General features: G+C 38.4%; 3 protein-coding genes across 7 annotated transcripts in view; 2 read left to right on the forward strand and 1 right to left on the reverse strand.

The window, feature by feature from the left end:
* The window catches only part of si:dkey-91i10.2 (uncharacterized protein LOC555224 homolog), a 64,318-nt gene extending 60,745 nt beyond the window's left edge, over positions 1 to 3,573 (forward strand). For all 3 annotated transcript variants that reach the window (XM_018696548.2, XM_018696547.2, XM_018696552.2), the window contains 2 exons: positions 97 to 242; positions 512 to 3,573. In XM_018696548.2, the coding sequence (XP_018552064.1) occupies positions 97 to 242; positions 512 to 1,346 (981 nt within the window). In that variant the 3' untranslated portion in view covers positions 1,347 to 3,573. The remainder of the gene's footprint in view (positions 1 to 96; positions 243 to 511) is intronic.
* Positions 3,518 to 8,968, reverse strand: tsn (translin). Its single transcript, XM_018696553.2, has 6 exons — positions 8,766 to 8,968; positions 7,699 to 7,792; positions 7,517 to 7,613; positions 6,963 to 7,078; positions 6,795 to 6,874; positions 3,518 to 5,009 (listed from the first exon to the last, which is right to left on the reverse strand). Exons 1-6 carry the CDS (start codon positions 8,829 to 8,831, stop codon positions 4,779 to 4,781), a joined length of 684 nt encoding a protein of 227 aa, XP_018552069.1. The 5' UTR covers positions 8,832 to 8,968; the 3' UTR covers positions 3,518 to 4,778.
* A 1,047-nt stretch (positions 8,969 to 10,015) lies between these two features.
* Positions 10,016 to 13,165, forward strand: part of LOC108897122 (protein FAM124A) — a 29,877-nt gene continuing 26,727 nt past the window's right edge. For 2 of the 3 annotated variants that reach the window (XM_051069829.1, XM_018696564.2), the window contains exon 1: positions 10,016 to 10,270. Coding sequence is in view for 1 of the 3 variants with exons in the window: in XM_018696564.2 (XP_018552080.1) it covers positions 10,212 to 10,270 (59 nt within the window). In the remaining 2 variants the exon portion in view is untranslated. Of the gene's footprint in view, positions 10,297 to 13,165 lie in introns of all 3 variants that reach the window. The other variant, XM_018696565.2, reaches the window with a different exon arrangement.

Below are 13,165 nucleotides of genomic sequence, written 5' to 3' on the forward strand. Positions count from 1 at the left end.
TGACTTGCAAAGATAAATTGTTTCCTTGTGCAAGACACAGGAGTGAGTGGAGCAACTGACTTTTCTCTCATTTTCTCTCATGTGGTTTGCCCTTAGGGAGATGAAGATCTGTTGACAGTGTACATAGGAGAGATCTTTCTGGAGTTTGTCAACATGCTGCCTGCCTTCCAGACCTACTGCCTGCAGCAGTCCACCTCGGTCAACATGCTCAACACATTAGAGAAGGAGAAAGAACTGCTGAGGTATACACCAAGCACAAGGATTTATCTTCTGTGGGGCCATGTGATGGAAAAGTTACTCTAGGAGCTTTCTCAAGTTCATGCCACGGCTATTTTGTGTAATTCTTAATGGAAAAGACAGGGGGTTATCACTAATTCAGAAGAAGTTCTATTTTGAGAGTAGAACTGCAATGATTCATATTTTTAGACAGAACCACAGTTCACCCATGAGTCAGGCTGTCCTGTGATTCCCATTAATCAACTTCAACTTAATTTTCTGTTTCTCTTCTTAGAATCTTTCTGGATGTTTCCCAAAATGACAACACAGCACTGCGTCGTATGAACTTGCGCTCCTTCCTCATGGCACCCCTACAGCGTGTGACCAAGTACCCGCTACTGTTAAGCCGCATCATTAAAGTCACTCCCGAGTGTCACCCCGACCATGCACGTCTCCGTGAGGCCAAGAGTCGGGTGGAATCCCACTTGGAGCACATCAACATGAAGACCAAGCAAGAGGGCAATGGTGTCACCTGGTCCCTTCGCTCATTCCGCCGCGACAGCCGCAAGAACCGGGAGGTGATCAACATTGAGATGCGAGAGGTGTCAATGAAAACAGTCGGCTGGGCAAGAGAAAACACACGCTTTGTCATGGAGGGACCACTGCAGTTGTCCCAGCCAGCAGACGGTCATTGGGTGAAGAAGGGTAGTAAGGCCCTCAAGTTCCAAAATGTTCAGAGTCTGCTGATGGTGAGGACACAGCAGGTGGGTGAAGCCCCAGGACAGGTCACCGACCTGGGGGCACAGGGAGATCAGGGGGAAGGTGGTGGAGAGAGCATTCGAGATGGAGTGTTGGTTCTAATCAAGGACAAAAGCAGCGGGAAGTTCGCAGTGCTGAGAGAGCCCATCCGTCTAGGGAACTGTGTGGTATCGACAGATCCAGATTGTGAGGACACATTCGAGGTGCTCGATATTCGACGGGAGTCTTTTGTCTTCCGCGCCTCGGACAAATCTCGCACCCAGCAGTGGTTTCATCAGATTAAGAGATATGCTAGAGACTTGGGCACCTGGAGGAAAAGACGCAATGCTTTGCCCAACATCATGATCAACACAAACCAGACCCGCTCTTGAGACTGACCACCCCCCATCCTTGTTACACTGTAAATAACCTGAATCCTTATACTACTAAATCAGCTGACAACAAGGAACATTTTTGAGTGACACCACTGTTATAACTTGTAAGATTTCAGCATAAACAAAAAATCTTTCTCAAAGTCTCATGAGGGTGAGAGACAGATACAGCACTTTTTTCTTACTAAGCTATAAGTGCACCATACTGTCATGACATTATGTATGAAGATTTAATTTACATAACAATTTACATAGCCGTTACAAAAAAATAAATAAATCTGATTTGTGGACAACCAAAAAGTTTGGGTTGTGTTTGGCAGCCTTGATTGTAAAGACTGTTTGCTCTTGCACAGAGAGCTGTGTTTTCAGTAAATAAGGTGTGTCTGTTGAATAGCATGACTGAACATGACTGACTGCTAAAAGAAAACAATTATTTTTTTATATAAGACAGTGGGGGAAAACGTTTGTTTTGGTATTTGGAGGTGGAGATGTGGTCATGAGCATTGCTCAGTGGTTTATGTTTGTTGTCACTGCCCTCTCCTTCTGTGTGCCGCCCTCTACTGTACATCAGCGGTAGAGCAACTTTCACTGCCAGAGATGCAGTTGAGTGGAGCCTCTCCAACAGGCTGAGGACTTCCTGTATCACTGTGTCTAAATGAGAACTCACATAACAGCAATAAGCTCTGCCAGTTTCAAAATAAGTAGCCACCGTATATGCATTTGTTTTCCTAAGATTTTCTTTGGCACTCAGGTGTCCTCAGGTTATCCATGCACGGTGTCTTCTCTCGCACTTCATGTGGCAGATTCAACTGAAGTCTCAAATCTGTTCAAGTTTGTTGTCATTGTTAAAGCTTGCCCCCATCATCCTAACACTAAGGAAGTTTCATTGGAATTAAGGTAACCTTAGTGCCATGAAAGCAGTTTGTCAGACGTTCAGTCAATCTCCTTAGTGTTAACATCACAGAAAAAAGGTAAAGTCAAATACAACAGTTTTCCTCACTGTGTGTTAAGTGCAGAGTTTTTCAACCTTGGGTTTTTGACAGATATATTGATATTTGTTATATACACTATATCCAAGGATAGTGTAACATGGCCATCTTAAATTCCCAGATCCAAAGGACAATCTTAAATTTGTTTTCTCTGTCTAACCAACAGCCAAAACCATCCTGTTCCCATGACCTTGAAAGTAGAAAACAAAAATTGGATTTTTAAATTGCCATGATAACATTAAATCTCTGGTGGTGTCACAACACTTCTGGTGAAAAGGTTGAAAAACCCTGGTATCTTGACAAACTCTTCTCAAGTAAAACAAAAAACAACCATCAAACCATCATGACATGGCTTTAACTTTGTGTTATTATGTGGCCTAGCAATGAGCTGTTGTGCCTTGGTACTGGATTACTGTTAAGCTAAATCTGACTGAAATATTTCCAACCTGTAACAGTAGCTTTTATCTCTGAGATGTGGACTAGACTGCCCTCTGTTGGTACTTGATGGAGATCAATTCACAAGCAATGTAATTCCTCCTCTGAGTCAGTCCCTGGCAGCTGATAATATGCGATCACCTTATCTTTTATTATTTTAGTGTGGTTTTACATTATTTATGAAGGCTTTATTTTGTTTGATGCACTTTATTCAGTAATAGAACACTCTCCAGTATAACTTCTGGTAAAATACTGTATATGTTACACAGTCTTTTTTATTCACAATTTTTTAAATTAGAGGGAGCCTTGTCAACCGAAGCTGATTTCAGCACATTGAGACAATACTATAGTAAAGATCAAGTCATCAAACCAAAACCACTATTTAAGACTGATGCTGTTTTATATCTGCAATGAGGTAGCACTAGAAAAGGTAGCAAAACACTGTGCTTTGGAGTGCAGGGCTGCTGCATTGTTTCCAATTAACCGTTTCAAAATGTTAAAAAAAAAAAAAAAAAAAGCCTGCTATGTTGCATACCATTACTTTCCTTTTCCTCATTTGCATTTCTAAGGCCTGATGTGTTATTTCCCCAATGAATTCTATTAAAAGAATTTAAACAACCTTGCTCCTATTTGTCAGTGCTCATTTGCAAAATCCAATGAGGCTTGAAATGTAGAATACAGAAATATATTTAAGACATTTTAAGCATCTTTAGGATGAGTGATTCAAAGACAGGAATACACAAAGTATGAGTGGAATGCACTTATTATTCCAGGTAACAAAATCACTCAAAAATGAGTGTGAACGTGAACTATGAGATACAATTCAATTCCACTACAATATAGAGGCAAACGGACGCTTGTATGCTAACAGTATAAAAACATAACATCTAGACATTTTCTTGAGTGGAAAAAAAACTTGTAATCATATAACATGCAGTACATGACATTCTGACCATACTGTATTTGCATTTTGCATTTATGTATTTGTATACTCATGGATTTCCAGAGTCCCATCACCCACCAATCTAAGTAAATGGCTCAACAGACATAGTGTATTGGCACTGTACTGCAAGTGTTCCTTGCTGTTGAAAAAAATTGAAAAATAAAAATAGCAGAATAGCTTTATATCATGTTAAGTGCATTGTTGTCATTTCTTTGGCTCTACCTCACCTGGAGCCTCATTTATGAAAATTCAATGTATCCAGGTGGGGTGCTAATGATCAAAATCCAAACCAAGACATCAGAAATGAACATCAGAAATGATCAAAATCTGGTAAGAATGCTGTAAAATGTATTCAGTGGTTGTTACTGTTTTTTGGATTATTAGATTCTAGATTTAATGCATCACATATTTCATTCATAAATGAGGCTCCTGGATTTCTGATTGGATGCACCCTTTTTTGACAATAATTCAGAGCCCTAAGAAATACCAGCAGGCGTCGACTTATCTGGTTAACAACACAAATGCATGTCACGTTTTCTTTTTTCTTTTTGCAAATAAACACAAACAACCACAAAAAGTAAGCTCTGCATGGTAAGAGCATTCTAGGCGATCTCCGCCTATCTTCTTGAATGTATTAAACATCAATTTACTATAATTTGATAAGTTGACTGTTGCAAACTAGATGGAACAGAACCAACAAAACCAACTCAGGGAAACAGTAACAGATGCATCAGATGAAGCTGAGAACACATATTTCCAAAAACCAGCAACAAACCAAACCTTCGATCTTAAGCCTCTGAACAAGGGTGTCAAACTACATCACCATCTCCACCACCCCTCTGACAGACTGTCATCCATCTAAACCATTTGTCAGGCATGCATTCACACAAACACACACTCATACACACAGTCTGTCCTGGGCTGCTGGGGCTTCAAGAAGATCCCTGGGTCTTGCTTTCCAGGTGGGGTAAGGTCTCTGATCTGCAGCAGCCGTGCAGAGGTCCCAGCCCGGGGTAGCTTCTGCGTCCTCCTCCATCTCCCACAGCAAATCATCACCTCCAACCTCTACTTGTCCCCGGCAGACTCGGACTCCTTGGCCAGACCGCGGATGGACAGGTCATACACCACCTCCTCGATTTTCTTCACATCATACTTGAGACCATCGTAGCGCTTTCGCAGTGGGTCATTTTTCAGGTTGAGCAAACGGAAGCCTGAGTCCAGTTCGTTGATGAAGTTGGAGATGCGTAGCGGCCGGTTGTAGTCTCCTGCTGTGACACTGTTTACCGCCAGCCGTGACTGGAGGTACAAAAAGCATGACTCAAACACAATGTTATTTGCTTACATGTAAAAGGTTCTTTGGCTCTTCAAGAAATCATTTTGTCAAAGCATCATTCATCATTCACCGTAACTTAAATTTTTCAAACTTACTTGCTCTCTAGATTGTTTAAAAGCATTTTACACCTTTCAGAGCTCAAATGGGAAGTTGAAAATAACACATCTGTCACTGGGTCTTTTCATTACCAATTCAGCTTGAGCTGTGTTTATTGACTACCTGACCAACTGTTAGACTAATTTCCAACAACAAAATGTATACTTATACAGCATACACTTTGTTCAATTGCCAGTTTAGGTAAACCAGGGATGGGCAACGTTGATGATAGAAAGGGACGCAAAAATTTTATCCTCACTGCCAGAGGGCCTCACCGTGTGTGATTGAGTAATGAACTTGACACAGACACAATATGTCTGTAATGATAAAAAAGTTAACACTGACATTAAGTGAAACAACTAATATACATGTTTGTAGTGCTTTTCTTCTCTGCCCACCATAATAGTTTTAAATCAGCAGTGAGTTGATTGACCAGAGGTGGATCAGTGTGAAGTTCTGCCTTACTGAGATGCCTGTGGGTCGGGGTTTGTACATCCAATCTACATGAGCTGTTGTTTCACCTAGGGCTGAACAATTTTGAGAAAATATCTAATTGTGATTTTTCTGATAAATATTGCGATTTAATTTGCAATATAATTTTTAGTCAAGCTTCAGTCCAGGATTCACTATATACATGTAAAACGTGATGGAGCATTACCATTTAACAGATCATTGAAATAGTAACTGCTCTATGTACTAATCCAAGGATGAGAATGAAAATATATGAATCCAAAATGTATTTATTCTAACAAAACAAACACATAATGATCCATAGAACAATTCTCACAGAACAGTAACAAACAGTGGCAATATATAGACTGTATGGTTTTAACTTGTTATAACACGTTCTCAGCATACAGTATCTAACGCCACAGTTAGTTTTGTGGTTTGGTCATTTTAAGACAAGATCTGGTTGTAGAGTTTACAACTTGTCCCTCTGTTGCTCTTGCAGTGCTCTGTGTGTGAACTGTGAGCTAAAAAAAAAGTGTAATGACTCTCTGTTGTAAAAATAATCGCAGTTTATTGATATTTGGAAATCAACTTGCGGGCCACAAGGATTGAAGAAGGGGCCACATGCGGCCCGCGGGCCACCAGTTGCCCATGCCTGAGGTACACCTAGATAAGGCTAGCTGACTGCATTAGTTTTAGCTTGGTGTACCACGTAAACTGGACAACTGAGTATACATGTAAATTTATACTGCATTGTGATCAGGACATACTGGGCTATTTGCCATTTTCTAGTATTTTGCCATGACTACAGAGCTGTATATTTCATTACATAGTGCCATTTTGTATTTGGCAGGTTCAGGTTGGTCAGTATAGTCATACCATGTTCTCATTGGTCCATTGCGTGACAACAGCAGTCAACTGCCACCAGTGTATGTGTCTCAGTACAATCTAGGACCAACGATTTCAAAAGGCAACCAAATATTTCACGTTTCTCTCTCTCTCTACAGGACTTAACAATGAAGAAGAGCTTGCTTTAGTAATAGTATTGTGCCCTCTGTCACAGCAGTCCTAAACAAACTGAAGAAAGTGTGGAACTTTGAAAGTGTGGTACTGACTGTGAAAACAAATCCCCATTTGTTTATCTCTCATGATTGTCATTTTTCATCTGCTACCGCTCAAAATTTCAGGAGCAATTAACTCACCAGTTCACTAGCCATGATCAGCACACCTGCCAGGTAGTCCTCTACATCCAGGTGAAAGCCTTTCTCTCGCACCACCTCAACTGAGGGGTGAAGAGGGCAGAGGAAAAAATGGTGTAAGGCCACGTTCCTCAGCAACAGTTACACACTAACACATGAACTGATACCTACTGCCAAGTATCTGAGCCACCTCCTCCCGAGTCACAAGAGTTTCACTCTCCAGGTAGACTACAAAAGCTGCTAAGAAAGCCAAGCGTTGCAGGACAAACCTCCAGTGTTCATGAAATCTAAAGCAAGATCAAACACAACACTTTATTTCACCAACATAATCCAGCCAGTATCAATTCTGTTTTCCAGAGAGTCCTGCAAACACACATCAATCATAAAGCAATAAAACAACAAGACAGTTAACAAGATATTTATAACAGTTCGTCCAGACTGCTGATCAAGTGACTTATCAAAGATGTTCTAATTACTTAAGTACTTTCTTGAACAAAATCACAATTATTTTAGAGTACATCACGTCTCACACAGACACATTTTGGAATCGGGGGATATTAGTGTTCAGCCTTTAGTTATATGCTGAAGACTTAAGATACCACCTTTGGTCATACCACAATAAGAGCCACAGAAATGAAAAGAATTAAATAATGACACAGGCACAACCAGACAAAGGTTAATTTGATTTGTAAGCGTAGCACACAAAAGCATTATCTGGCTCATACCTGTAATACTGCTCCACAGGAAATTTTGTTTTGAGGTCTGCAATTTCTGTCCTGACTGTGCAGAACAACTCACGTGCCTTTGCACATTTAGTGGGAACTAATGGGAGAAAGGAAGAAGACTTTAAAAACTGCAGGGTCAAATTTGAAGTACAAGTCAAAATAGTTCACACTCAAATACTCACTTTCTTTGAATCCAGATGGTTGGTGGACACTTTGGAGTACTGTTAATATTTCTCTGGCAGTCTGCTCCAATATCTGAACCACCTTACGGATATCCTACAAAAAGTACAAAGTATAAGTGTTTATGCATTTTTTTCTATTAACAGAAAGATATACCCAACTCTCCTAATATGTTCAGTCAAACATAACGTATATACTGTACACTTCATTCAATGGATTTCTGACACCTTCCCATAAAGTCTAAATCAAGTCAAGGCAATGCAATTCTTTTAAAATGCTTCAACCTGCAGATACACTTACAAGCAAAGTATATCATGGTGTATTTTTATGGGGGAAAAAAAAATAATTTGACCTTCACTGTGTAGAATCATATATATGCAGAGCTTGACATCTGAAAGCTGTTTCCGCATTAATCTGCTAAAGGAGGAAATTTTCACTGTGCTCACCTTAAATCTGAGTTTAAGACGTGTGTACCATCACAACTAATTTGGAAGTCTGTTGTGGTCCAGTATGTAATTTACCCAAGTGTGATGCAAAAACTTGAAACCTCCACTTGGAACTGACTCTTCGGTTATTAGAAATTCAACTTGTGTAAAAACAATATTTGCATATTCACACATTCTGGATGTTACGGTTTGAATATATGTTACAGATTGGTTAACTGAAATGTAAAACAATATCAAACACAAAGTAAGTGTGTTCGTATAAAGATGTGCCGAATTAAAGAACGTACACAGTAAACAACAACTACAACCTATTCCCTGTCAAATAAGCAAGACAGCGTTAAATTTACAATTCTTAAAAGTTTGGTGTTAACCATAGACTGTACATGGTTATTTATTTTATAGTAAAAGAGACATGCCATTATGCATCGTTATCGACTTAACTAAAATGACGTCATGCCTACATTTATTGTAGTCAATCAATGGAGGCGTTTCTGCCAATAAACGGGACCTCTGTCATTTTTAAAAACAGTTTATGGGGTGAAAACGTTTACTGTGTGTTGACAAGATTTCGACTCTGTTAAGCAGCTAGCTAACTGAGAGCTAATGTTCTAATCCATTCATACCTCTCTGATGTCCTGGTCAGCGCTCAGGAAGCCCTGGATATAACTGAACATTTCGGTGACAGACATTTCAGATCAGAGTCAAACTGTCCAGACGAAGATGACGATGATAATAAAGATGAGCCGTTTGCTGCTAATTTATAAAAACATCAACGTGCACGAGAGCGACCGCCGCTTCGACAGGCGCGTGGAGATGATGTCACTACTTTAGCGCCATCTCGTTGACGCTCCGCTTCTGCAAAAAATAAATGAAATAAAATAAAATGAAGTACATATGTATTCATCTTAAACCGGTATGACTATTACTGTTAAAAATAGACAACTAACTCACTATATAATAATAATGTAATATTATCATCTGTCGGTCAAAGAGTTTACTTTTCTACACAAAGCCGACTTTTAAGAACATTCTGATGATAACAATGCATTTCTACTTAAGTGTGCTCATACTGTATTTGTCCCCTCGCTTCAGTAAAGGGCCGTTTAAAAGACATTGGCTTTATGCTATACTATATTTAGTCTATTTTCTCTATACCAACAACATAATTTAATGCATGATTCTTTTTTTTTTTCTTTTTTTTTTGAAAAAACTTTTTCAGCCTCGATCAGTGTACACCTACAGCACAGATAATTGAAGTAATTATAGTATCTACATTATACATTTAGACGAATTCTCTCAATAATAAGATCTAATGCACTATAGGCCAATGATTGGAACAACTGCTCTTTTACAGTCTTTTAGCAGGTATATAGTTTAATTCACGAACAGAACATCATTGTTTTCAGGCAGGAATGTGATATCTCTTTATTGGACCGCTGGTTTATTTTGGTGACAGACATTTGCCATTACTCGCTCACCTGTTGACGGAGCCAAAGCAGCACTCTTGCTCATGTTAGATGAAATTTTAAAATATCAAGTTAAAATACTTATCTCAAACCAAAATTAGAAGGTAATAAGCAAAACTCCTTGTGCCTATTAATGGCCCGTGACTGATCCACAAAGTATTAGTAAATTATGTAATAAATCCCTTGCTTATAAACACTTTACAAATGATGCATCCGAAGTATAAGGTGGCACCTTTCTCTAAATTGTATTTACGAATTTACTCGAGTAAAAATATCCTTTTACTTTACAGTACTGTCAACTCATTTGCATTACTCTAAATTTACCCCTTTGGCTCGTGTGTACTACATTTGTAATTTTAAGATTTCCGACAGCTCTAGAAGGCACCATCACTGAGTGCAGTGGTCGGTCGCCTTTTGCTCGAAGTAGTCAACCAGCAACAGCCCATTGCAGGTCAGGTTTTACACACCGGCCGGTTCAGACTCTTTGTTTGCTCATATAACTCTCTCATCCAAACGTTACAGTGTGTTTGAGTGCCCTGTTTTATTCATTACATCGGGACTTTAAAAGAATGCAGATAACTGCGTTTCGGTCGATCCTCTGAGATGGAGAAAACCATCTCAACAGAAGATGACTGCGTGGATTCAGGAGCCGAAACTGGAGGGTGAGTGAAGCAGAAATCATACTGAGGTGAGACAGATCATGAATATCGCGCTAAACGTTTTTGTCTTCGACTGTCTAATAGCTTCTCAAAATGGAAAACCTTTTGGAATTAACTGTATTTGCATATTCATATGGCTTTGATGTAAGATTTGACTTTTTCTGGAAACAAAATCAGGCACAAATTATCATTTCAAGCAGTGTATTTTTACATGTCTTAAAACATGTCTTTAATAAGTGTTTTTATGTAAAGGTGTACCGAATTAAAGTGAGTCTGAATTTCGTTTTTAGATTTAGGTGCAAACTTATAAGATAAGCAAGGCAGTATTAAACCGACAACTTCTACATGAGGTTTGGTCTTAAATTACATAACTGTAACTGAACGCGCATAAAACAGAACAGGGAGATCGTATTTATAATATAGACTTATAATTTAGGTAAACAAACATTATGCATTCTTATCACTATGCATTATCATTATCATCTGCCGGTCTTATCACTGGATAAAATTACGTTGGACAGTAATTTATGGCGCACAGCAAAACTGTAAAGTGTTCATTTTTCAGTATTAATTGACATTAACAAGTCAGTGTTATGTTAACACTTGATCTAGAGTAAATTTCGGCTTCCTCCCACAATACAAAGACATGCACGTTAGGTTAATTGGTGTCTCTAAATTGCTCGTACACAGCAAAACTGCCAGTGCTAACTCTTACAGTGTTGAAATAACTCTGGGTGAGTGTAAAAAAAGGAACACTTTGTGTTAAATTAACACACATAGACACATATAGACACTTAGACACTAATTTAACACTGGCTGTTTTGCCATGTAGCCAATCGTTGGATGACCTAATCTTTATTAAAAATCTATTGTTTAACATTTTGCTGAATTACCATAGAAATTACCTATATTTAGACCCAAATCATAAAATATTAGACCAAAGTCATATTCTTGTTTGGTGAGGGGTGGAGGTTAAATCCTAATTCTTTACTGAAAAGTTCAGCCTTAATCACCACCTATTCTGTTAATGAGAGTACAACAATGCTGCTGTAGATGGAGCTTAATCTAACTATGCTTTGACAATAGAGTGTTAAATGAGTCAGTGTGTTGTGTTGTTTCACTCTGTTTTCAGCCATTAGAAAGATGTGCCTCAATTTCTCCTGTGGTATGTCACTGCTAGATGTGGTTTTCTTGTTGTAGTGTAGGGCTTGTGTTTGTGTGTGTTTTAGTGACAGATACATTACTCATAAATAACCCCTTTAAAGACATCATCATCAGTGTCTCCAAATGCGCTAAAATACCTAGATGTCACTCTTAGATAGTTGTATACGAGCACAATTTCACCAGTTTCTCTCTCTTTTCTTTTGCATGTTTGTTTTGTCACCACATTTATTTCAATCCAATTACAAGTACAAGTACTTACATTTGAGTACTTGCTGATACCGAGTACCAATATGAGTACTTATTAATGCCATTACACTTCATACATTTACTTGAAAATGTGTTTTATTTTCATCAAATATTGTTTCATTCTCTGTCTGTAAGAAATTGCTGACTGACATTTGAACATTCCATTATATATGGCATTGCCACACATTTTACTCAAATAGAAGTACTGTTATTGACATTTTAGCATTCATCTGCATCTTTTTTTTTGTTAACAAACAGCCTTGCCACATATTTCACGTAAATATAGCCCTGAAATATAACTGTACCAACATAAAACAGTGGCAGAGCAACTAAGGCATTATCATGTAATAAGCAAGGTCTATCTGTAAGAACTAGGTCTATTTTGAAAAAGTGAGGGGCAGTTTTTTTTTGTTTTTTTTTAATGAAAAGCAGCTTCTCTGCATTATCAGCCTGTTTCGATTTTCACCTAGAATGTGGGACACTGAGCTAAACGTCTCGCTGCAGTAAAGTGGTATCGGGTGCTATGGTATCGGGACACTTTTATGAATACGAGTACGAGTATAGGAACAGGGTATCGGACACCTGATGCTGGTATCAGTATCGGTGCATCCCTGTTCACAGACCCCCTCAAGGGGTCATTGTGGAATAAAGAAAAGTCTAACTGACCCAGAGCTGTTCAAGCATGCAATCTTAAATACAAGAGAATAATGTAATTTTTTTGTTTGTTTGTTTGTTTTAATTATAGGATCTTATTCTGTTTAAACTTATTTAAACCTGTGTAGATTTAAGGCTCTCTAATTGTAGGTTTAGGGCTCTCTAATTATTATACTTATTGATATACTTGTTTATATACTTATTTATCAAGGACAATGCTCACTATTGACATCAGTAATGAGCCATATTCAGCCAAGTCACCTATTTTCAGATGAAAGAAAAAAGGCAGATAAACAACATTCAGAGCACATACAGTATGTATTTCTGAAAAGAGAGTTAAAAGTTGTGTTTTTTTTTAAAGTTAGATAGAAATGAGGTTTTTAAAAAAAAAAAAAAAAAAACTCATCATAACTTTACTAAAACAGACTACACAAGTCAACACAGCTTTCAGATCAGTTTTGTTCATGATACAAGTCAAGTGATCTGAGGTTAGTGCATCAGTGCCCTTGTTGTCAGAGTAACCCAGGATCATGCTATTTCATTTCATAAGCTGTGAACTGGAACTTAACAACATAATGTGTGTGAGAGAGCATGTTTCATATGAAAACCAAAAAAGAAAAGAAAGAAAGAAAGCAAGTGCTGATTTGAGACCTGATGGAGCAGCAGCTCCATCAGGTCATATTGTCCACCTCCTCTGCCTCACTTCCTGCTCAGCTCCCACATACACTGTTTTTAGTTATTCTCCCCATTTGAGACAATCATCTCTCCTTCAATCACAAATCACTGAGTTCATGGTGGCCTGTTCCTAAATGATAATATTGTACTCTGCATTAT

The sequence above is a fragment of the Lates calcarifer genome, linkage group LG1, assembly GCF_001640805.2.
Source record: "Lates calcarifer isolate ASB-BC8 linkage group LG1, TLL_Latcal_v3, whole genome shotgun sequence".
In the NCBI taxonomy this organism is placed as follows: Eukaryota; Metazoa; Chordata; class Actinopteri; family Centropomidae; genus Lates; species Lates calcarifer.

Bases quoted from the DNA above. Each gene is read 5' to 3' on its own strand.
- tsn (XM_018696553.2), bottom strand. From the start codon at position 8,831: ATGTCTGTCACCGAAATGTTCAGTTATATCCAGGGCTTCCTGAGCGCT. The intron at 7,793-8,765 runs GTATGAATGGAT...TACTTTTTGTAG, and splicing joins CTGACCAGGACATCAGAGAG to GATATCCGTAAGGTGGTTCA. The intron at 7,079-7,516 runs GTATGAGCCAGA...ATCTTGCTTTAG, and splicing joins CCTGTGGAGCAGTATTACAG to ATTTCATGAACACTGGAGGT.